The 9,207-nt window shown below is 37.6% G+C and overlaps 1 protein-coding gene and 4 non-coding genes across 5 annotated transcripts; all 5 read left to right on the plus strand.

The window, feature by feature from the left end:
• Positions 1–2,422: 2,422 nt before the first annotated feature.
• On the plus strand, positions 2,423–6,055 carry rpl13a (ribosomal protein L13a). The gene is made up of 7 exons (XM_046856412.1): positions 2,423–2,550; positions 3,317–3,389; positions 3,979–4,044; positions 4,336–4,437; positions 4,621–4,706; positions 4,893–4,952; positions 5,804–6,055. The coding sequence occupies exons 1-7, from the start codon at positions 2,530–2,532 to the stop codon at positions 6,011–6,013; spliced, it is 618 nt and encodes a 205-aa protein (XP_046712368.1). The 5' UTR covers positions 2,423–2,529; the 3' UTR covers positions 6,014–6,055.
• Positions 3,454–3,537, plus strand: LOC124390663. Its single transcript, XR_006926809.1, has one exon. It is a non-coding gene; the product is annotated as a small nucleolar RNA Z195/SNORD33/SNORD32 family (small nucleolar RNA).
• On the plus strand, positions 4,476–4,548 carry LOC124390667. The gene has a single exon (XR_006926812.1). It is a non-coding gene; the product is annotated as a small nucleolar RNA SNORD50 (small nucleolar RNA).
• On the plus strand, positions 4,746–4,822 carry LOC124390666. Its single transcript, XR_006926811.1, has one exon. It is a non-coding gene; the product is annotated as a small nucleolar RNA SNORD34 (small nucleolar RNA).
• LOC124390665 lies at positions 5,650–5,733 on the plus strand. The gene has a single exon (XR_006926810.1). It is a non-coding gene; the product is annotated as a small nucleolar RNA Z195/SNORD33/SNORD32 family (small nucleolar RNA).
• Positions 6,056–9,207: the final 3,152 nt, after the last annotated feature.

Here is a 9,207-nt window from a genome sequence, read left to right on the forward strand (position 1 = left end):
GTGAGCCTGTGCGAATTGTAGCCTCAGTTTCCTGTTCTTAGCTGTCAGGAGTGGCACCCGGTGTGGTCTTCTGCTGCTGTAGCCCATCCGCCTCAAGGTTCGACGTGTTGTGTGTTCAGAGATGCTCTTCTGCATACCTCGGTTGTAAGGAGTGGTTATTTGAGTTACTGTTGCCTTTCTATCAGCTCGACCAGTCTGGCCATTCTCCTCTGACCTCTGGCATCAACAAGGCATTTGCACCCACAGAACTGCCGCTCACTGGATATTTTCTCTTTTTCGGACCATTCCCTGTAAACCCTAGAGATGGTTGTGCGTGAAAATCCCAGTAGATCAGCAGTTTCTGAAATACTCAGACCAGCCCTTCTGGCACCAACAACCATGCCACGTTCAAAGTCACTTAAATCACCTTTCATCCCCATTCTGACGCTCGGTTTGAACTGCAGCAGTTCGTCTTGACCATGTCTACATGACTAATTGCATTGAGTTGCTGCCATGTGATTGGCTGATTAGAAATTTGCGTTAACGAGCAGTTGGACAGGTGTACCTAATAAAGTGGCCGGTGAGTGTATATGTGTATATATATATATATATATATATATATATATATATATATATATATATATATATATATATATATATCAATCTAATGACCCTGAGTCTGTATTAACAAGTAAGGATGTAAAACTAGCCAAACTGCTGCTTGTTGGCAAACCAGCTGGATTGGCTGTAATAAACTCATAACTATCCGTTCAATTACTATTAAACTAAACTAAATAAATCATATATCCAATACTAACCCTCTCAGGCATTCCGTCATTATAGAAATGTAGCATTAATGATAGATTTTCCATCTTTTCTCTGTTTCCAACATATTGTAGTCTTTTAACTTTGATTATCTTTCCTCCTAACACAAAGATGATTAACTCTTGACTGCAATTTTGACTGCACACACCATCATTTTGTTGCCCTTTCTCCAGCAAATATTTATTCTTTAACTTTGGCTCATTTCCAAAACTATCATCACTCCATTTACAATCTAGTGTTGCCATAGACTATTTATAGTTTGATATTTAAATACATAATTGGGCAATGTTAAAACTGCTGCTTTTGACAAACTTACTTGGTGGTTAGCTAATCATTATAATTGTTGTGGCGCTTGAGAGCTAGCAAGCTTTCATCTGAAGTGTATTTTTTATACGGTGAGTTTTCTAGAATAGTATTTTGCGGGTTGTATTGTTTTTGTATGCGGTGTGTGTTTTGTGTGCAGGTGCCATCCTAAGACTCCAGTCCAGGCCTTCCCTGCACACCAGTTAATGAAAACCGCGCCCACCTTGTGTAGATGACATCAGCAGGAGACGACCTATAAAGTCAGAAGCAGGAATCAGGATCTCGCTTAGCTGATGCTCGCTTTGCTCATTTTGGTGATTCTTTGCCGTGTCTTGTGATAACCTGTGATTGACCTACGCCTGTTCTGACTCCTTGATGCTCTGTCCCATTTGAAGTTTTCTGAGCATATTGTAAATACTCAATGTATTATACATTTGTAAATATATAATACACTCACATCCACCTGATATTCATCACCTCGTGACTTTAATCACACTGTGCATCCCAACCATATAGTGGGATGTAACAATAGAATAAAATAGAATAGAATAGAAAAGATGCATATATTAGTCATATGTACATTACAACACAGTAATTTGTCGCATTCTTCTTCTCCTTTTTTTGGTTGCTCCCATTTGAGGTCGCCACAGAGGTTCATATCACATCACTCTGTCCACATCTGCCTCTTTCAAACCAACCACCTGCATGTCTTTCCTCACCACATCCATAAACCTCCTCCTTGGCCTTCCTCTTTTCCTCCTTCCTCAGCATGAACAAAAACTATCTCAATCATGCCTTTCTCATCTGTCCATCCTCGTCACTCCCAATAAAAATCGCAGCATCTTCAACTCTGACACCTTTTGCTCCGCCTCCTGTCTTTGTGTTAATGTGATTGAAATTCGTTCTTCGCATATCCCAGTATATTAATAAACTGGGGTTGGAGATCAGGGTTCAGATATGATACAGTGCCCCTGGAGCAAGGAGGGTTTCCAATCAGTGACCCAGAATCTTAACCACGGAGCCACCACACTACAGCACAGCAGATGAAATAGTTGTAGAAATGCACCAGGATGTTCCTGCATAAAAGGTTTTATTTGAAAGACATTAACCAATAGGAAGGTATTAACATGGAAGTGTATATAAAATATAATGAAGATAATTAGCCAAAGCAAATTATTTAAAGAATTGTTTTTTATGAAATCGAGTATATGTTGACTATCTTTTTGACAAGCACAAGCTTTCATAATATAAAAAATATATATTTTTTAACAAATAAATAAATAAATCCCACTGTGCTTAATTTCGATCGAAAGAACTCGCTTCCGGTTTTATTGGCATGCGTCACTTCCTTTTTCCCCATAACCACGCCTACGCCCCTGCCTTATACCGTGGGTCAACCCGTGCGTCTTTCTTTTCCACATCATGGCGGACCGGTTCCATAAGGTGCGTGTCTCAGCGCTGTGAAAAGTGGCAAAAATTTATGTTGTTGCGCTTTTCCAAAGAAGTGCGACTTAGAAAACTAGACGCACGTAGAAGTGTTTAATGGCTAGAAATTCGAATTTTGGTTAAAAATTGATTTTACATTAAAATATTTATACGGCGTTTCCACAGTGTCCGTCATTAGCACCATGCTAACCGTACTGGATTATTTGCTAGTTTCCCTCGTGCATGGAAAAAAAACCTTTAAGATGGCCGTCGTTGTGATTTTGCTCTTGACTCGGAGCTGCTTTTGTGGTTAGTAGATGAGTTAAAATGTGTGTTTAATGGCGTTTGTAATGTTCAATTGAATGCTGAATGAATAGTTTGGTAGAAACGTGGAAGTGGCGGTGGTGCGTTAGCATGAGCAGGCCGCCATCCATGCGGTTGAACGCTGAATCTCTGCTCGTTCAAAATCGATCATTACTCTGTTTAGGCCAGTTTTCATAACATTCCTGATTTATTTGATCTAAACATTACATATATATTAAACACTGAAGCGTATTATCACAACATTTTAAGATCTTGAAATTGAGCATCTTGAACCTCCTCAACACCATGCTTGGAGAACACTTATATTCATGTCTTTACCTGGTGGTTCCACACGTGAAGTTAATATCAAGGTCTTAGACTGTATGTACATTGAAATACCTCAAACATTATTGGCACTGAAGTGCTCAGCTTGAATGCATTATGTATTATGTTTCTCAATCTGTGTATTTTGTCTTCTCAGGTTCTGGTAATTGATGGCCGAGGCCATCTGCTCGGCCGCCTTGCCGCTATTGTGGCCAAGCAAGTGCTGCTTGGTGAGTATTGAGTTTTCAGGGTGATGTGTACTTTTTTCCCTTTATTTTTCTACCAAGACACCTGACCGTCAGTGATGATTTATTTACCTACATTGCTTGAGTTTAACGACCATGAGAAAACCTCACATGCACTACCATCTGAGACGGTCTATAAGCAAAAATGTTGCTTCTAGTAGTTGCGTTACTGCTCATTCTTGGCTCAAACTTTGCTCATTCACCAACCAGAGTCACCTTACAGTAGTTTTTGCTGTTTACATATGATTTGTATTGTTTATTTGTAATTTGAGTTCACATTAACCAAATTTCATCTATAACTTACATCCTTTTTATTTTGTATTTTCACCACTGGGGATATCATAATCTTTTCTCCCTGCATTCATGTTGCTTTGTATTTGAGTTCACACACTGGGGCTCAAGATCATGTTTTTGTCACAGCAGTCATGGAAACACTTGTGAAATATACAATTAATTTCAACAATCCAAATGGGTTTAGATTTGAGTTGTAAGGCTTGTGAAATACCCTTCATTTTCTTCCACAATTACACTTGATCTAAATATTTTAGTTTTTTTCCTTGTTATACTGTTACAGGCCACAAAGTCGTCATTGTGAGATGTGAGGGCATCAACATCTCCGGCAACTTCTACCGTAACAAGTGTAAGTGGAGTTGGATTTTTTTTCATCTTAAAATAATGAAAAGACTCTTGGGGAGACTGCAATGTATTCGAGTGCAATTAGTGTAGATATTGAAAAGAAATTAGTTGTTTCTAGATTATCTTTAGGCTACTATAGTTAGTCAGCAGTGCAAAAAATGCAATATATAGCTATATATTGCTCCTGTAATGTAAATGTTTTTCACATTCAGATTGAGACTAGCATATTATCCTGATAATCATGTGACTATGTATCTCATATTGCAGTCCTAAACTCTTGATGTCTTGTGTACAGTGAAGTACTTGGCTTTCCTGCGTAAGAGGATGAACACGAACCCCTCTCGTGGACCTTACCACTTCAGAGCTCCCAGCAGGATCTTCTGGAGGACAGTCAGAGGTGAGATTTCATGCATGCATTCATTTTATTTATTTGATGAACAATGATGAACACTTTTATCCCGAATCTGAGTCTTTTGATGAGACAAACTACGGATCTGACTACTGAGTTCGAACAGACACCAAATACTAACCGTTTAGTTTGTTTATAGAGATTTTTAACAAAAGCTCTCTAACCATGCAGGTATGTTGCCCCACAAAACCAAGCGTGGTCAAGCAGCCCTCGAGAGGCTGAAGGTGTTTGACGGCATTCCCCCTCCTTATGACAAGGTAACACTGCATTTCACTTCAAATTCGCTGTTAATGCAGGCATGTCTGTGATGCTAATTTCTTTACCTACATTGTTCGAGGTTCCTCTGAGAATATTCTATATAACTGAGACATGTTGGCCATTTGTTGTAGCTCTTCTTGGGAGCTACTTTTTCTTTTTTTAAATTAAATCTAATTTTTCCACAGAGGAAGCGTGTGGTGGTGCCAGCAGCATTGAAAATTGTGCGCCTGAAGCCAACGCGCAAGGTATGATCATCAAATGGGCATTTTGTATTTTTTAATTGAACATAAATTGGATTTAAACATGGCAAATTCTGAGATCTGGAACCCCCCTTTTTTATTTTTTTTTATATAAAATAAGCTAAAAATTTGGATGTCAAATGGAATCCTGGATTTAAAAAGAAATTGCTTATTCCAAATGGATATTTCAGATTTTACACTGGGGAAATAAGTTCCCTCCTTCACAAATTTACAAATGTACTGTTGCACTTTTTGGTTTTCATTTAACGCTCAATAAGTTACAATTCTGAAAGCTAGTAACTTGTCAGTGCTCGGTTCTTCACTAAAACTGTTATCTGTAATCGACCAGGTAGTTTTCATAATGAAGCTTCTATTTGACTTTAAATAATTAAGCTACATGTGACTATTTATTTTATGCAGGTGATTTCAAAGCAGTTAGAATATTTAGGTGATTCCTTTGCACCATGCTCCTTTACTTTGAAGTAGTTTTCACACAATTGGAAACAAAGGTTGACATTTGTCTGGAAGTATGCACCTGGTTCTGTATAGATATTTAAACATTTGGTCTGTGCCCCTGCTGAATGTAGCTGGCACAGTTAAGCTTTGCTGATTTGCTATTAAGGCTTAGTACATGAGAGCTGCAAGTGTGCTGATTTTCAATCGATTTATAACTACCTGCAAAAAAAATCAAATGAAACAATTGCTTGTCAGTGATGTTTTATTCCACAGCAGTATTCGAGTTTCAAGACCATGAGAATACTTTACATGCACTACCATCTGAGACGAGCGACAATGCTAAACTTAAACATCAATACAATTGTGTTTCTTTCTCCTGATGTGTTTTTTCTGTGCTTCAGTTTGCTATGCTGGGTCGCCTGGCTCACGAGGTGGGCTGGAAGTACCAGGCCATCACAGCTACACTCGAGGAGCGCCGTAAAGAGAAGGCTAGGATCTTCTACAACAAGAAGAAAGTGCAGATCAAGCTGAGCAAACAGGCAGCGAAGAATATTGAGAGCAAGATTGCAAAATACACCGACGTATTGAAACAGTATGGTGTCCTGGTCTGAACTGTTCTACCTGGCTAATCTAATAAATGTTTATACAAACTACAGAGTGTTGGGTTTCCTTTTGAGTGACTTATTTTTTTAAATGGTAGTGCAGTAGTGTTTATTGTAGTGTGGTAATGTAGTTATTCAAGCGCAATGCTTCACTTTACAACTGTTTTAGCTGCAGATTTAGAAAGAGCAGCGTTCCTGTCGGTTTCAAAGGTTTTTTTTCTTTCCCCTTCTGAAGGTAGACTCAGTTTAATTTGTAGTTTCTTCATATGTACATCAAATCCCTCTTCAGTCTGAGGAAAGACTAAGTTTCTCTTATACATGTAATTGTTTTGTCATGTGATCAGGCTTTACAAGGAAGAACAGAATGGTTGCTCTGAAATATAAATCCCCTGATATTAAATGTGTAATGGTGTTGGTTTCCTGTTCTTTTCAATCTGCTATAGGTTATAAAATATATTCTTACATTGAGTTCTGCAGTTTTCTTATTTCACCACCTGAGTGCAGTGTAGTCCTGACTCTCACTGCTGCACGCCTGGTTCTATTTGACGTGGGTGATGTATGTTTAGAACTTGCTAAGTGCTTTACAGGGAGTAATATCTACGAATCAGTTGTGTATAGACAAAGTAATGCAATACAAACCTAATTATTTTGTAACATTCAGTGCTATGAGCATCAGTATAGTTCGGTTGGTCATTAAAACCAATTAAGACTCTTCTCGCTTAAATGTTTGGAGTTTTTGTACACTAGTGGATGTTGCTAATCCTTTGCTTATTTGATGATCAAAAAGAAAAAACATCAAATGTTTGGTTCGCTGTTGAATAGAATTAAAGTGTATAAAAATTGTATTCTGGTAGGGCCACTTAAGCAAGTGTTCATGAAAGCAAATGTTTTATGAAGTCAGCATTGGTTGGTCGTGCAGAAATCAATTCGAAAGTGTTTAAGAATATATTAATGACACCATTTAGTTAAATCATTTGAAAGGTTAATCTCTTGTTCATGCACAATAGAAAGTGCCTGTTTTGTTATTGATGTTCTTGATAACCCAGTGAGTGAGTTTGCACACCTGGAACCTTCTCATAAAATTAGTTGACATTTTCAAAAAGTTTACTCAAGTTTCTACACACTGAGTTTTCCAGCCATATGTGGTTCCTCCCCAAACTGTTACCATAAAACTGGGAGCATACAAGTGTGGGATATCTTTGGATTTGGTAATATTACATTTTCCTAACATTTGAACTACACAACCCAAACCTGTTCCAACATGACGATGCTCCTGTGCGCAAAGCCAGCTTCATGAAGATATTGTTTTAATACTATACACTCTGGTACTCATTGTGGTTCTCACTCTACAGTGTTTGTATTGTTTAAAGATTTATAATCACAGCCTTGATATCACCCAAATGAGAATGGGTTCCCTTTTGAGTCTGGTTCCTCTCAAGGTTTCTTTCTCAATCATCTAGATAGTTTTTCCTTGCCACAGTCACCCCAGGCTGCTCATCAGGAATTAACACACACAATTCACTTTAATTCTAAAGTTCTGTAAAGCTGCTTTGAGAAAATGTCCATTGTGAAAAGCGCTATAGAAATAAACTTGAACTTTGAAGGTCTTAAGTGGTCTACTATAGAGCTCTGACACCTATGGGATGCATGTGAACGCTGACTGCACCCCAGGCCTCCTCACCTACAGCAGTACCTGACCGTACACCTTTGTGGCTGAATGAGCACAAATCTCCATAAGCACACTCCAAAATATAGTGAAACATCTTTCTAGAAGATTGGGGTTTATTATAACAGCAAGTGGGCTTAAGGGTAATGATAAGTACATTTAGTGTATCGTGTAACTCAGTTTTCTTCTCTAGAGCATTTACTTTAGTTCAGAAAGTATTGGTGTAGAAATGACTGTACTAAATTTTGCTGAACAGTCAAGTGCAAGTGCTAGAATAAGCAGCTCGAATAAAGAGGAAAAAGCATTCGAAACCTGCCTTTTTTTCTACATTGTCATCACCTCAAAGGGCTTACACTGTATTATCTATGCAGGTTATATAAGATCTGCAACTCTTGTTTCTTAGACATTGCTGAGTCATCAAATGTCCTCTGTGTTTTGGGTACACTCTTATTGTGCTAATGTAAATAAATGAAAGTAGACAAGTGTTTTAGTTTTTTAGGCACCAGAAATGAAAAGTGTAAGAAGAAACAATTACAAGAGCCCATAATGATTAGTAAGATGCTTTTTCTGTTAAATTTTTTATATAAAAATCAAACTTTCTGAAAAGAAAAAAGCAATTTCACGTGTTATTTCCAACACAGTCTCACTGCATATAGTCACGAACTTTAATCTATCGAGTCGTGTCTGCAATAGGGGCAGAGGATCTTGGGTAATGGTGACAGAAATGCTAAAGGTAATCTTTTTTCCCATTTTATCAGAGAATCTACCGTAAGGGTTAGGGTTATTTACTATATATATATATATATATATATATATATATATATATATATATATATATATATATATATATATAAAGAATATAAAGCAGTAATACAAGGATAAAATTCTGCTTAAATGTTGACTAATGGTGCTTGAAGATTAAAAAAATCAATAACAAAGGAAAAAAAAAATTAATACAGCATCCTGCTATCCACTGGCAGAAAGAAAACTTTGGTGGATGCACCAAAAATACTTCCTATTGAAATACATTAAATAGAAAGTCCTCAGTCCTCAGTGACATGAAGAAAGAAGGAAATTCGTGTTTATAAACACGACGAATCAATAGATTACTTTTGTGATTTTATCACGAAATGCCACAAGACTGAGCTGTTATTTCACTGGTTTGGACACTAATCCTCCAGTGTGGCTTTAATAAAAGATTTCTGCTATGCTCATGAATTATGAATGTATACTGCATGTACAAGCAGTACATGCAGTAACATTAAAACCACAGACAGGTGAAGTGGATAACAATGATTACCATGTTGGTGGAAGGATGCATGGGGAGTGAAGGCTGGTCTGATCCCACATAGCTGTTGCACAAATTGCTGAAAAAATGTTCAGATTTGAGTCTTCTTGAGTAACAATACCAATTCCTTACTTAAATATGAGCAGTTGTGGGTTTAGGTCCCTTCTCATAGGCCCAACAGTGGCATCTTGGTAATGCTGGAATCTTAACTCACAACCATTGGAGCAGAAATCCAACATCTTCACCACT

This window comes from Silurus meridionalis, chromosome 8 (genome assembly GCF_014805685.1).
Source record: "Silurus meridionalis isolate SWU-2019-XX chromosome 8, ASM1480568v1, whole genome shotgun sequence".
Taxonomy (NCBI): Eukaryota; Metazoa; Chordata; class Actinopteri; order Siluriformes; family Siluridae; genus Silurus; species Silurus meridionalis.

What these genes read in the sequence shown, in the direction of transcription:
- rpl13a (XM_046856412.1), top strand. Translation starts at nt 2,530, where the DNA reads ATGGCGGACCGGTTCCATAAG. An exon ending in GGCCAAGCAAGTGCTGCTTG is followed by an intron (nt 3,390 to 3,978) that starts GTGAGTATTGAG and finishes ATACTGTTACAG; the next exon opens with GCCACAAAGTCGTCATTGTG. An exon ending in CTTCTGGAGGACAGTCAGAG is followed by an intron (nt 4,438 to 4,620) that starts GTGAGATTTCAT and finishes CTAACCATGCAG; the next exon opens with GTATGTTGCCCCACAAAACC.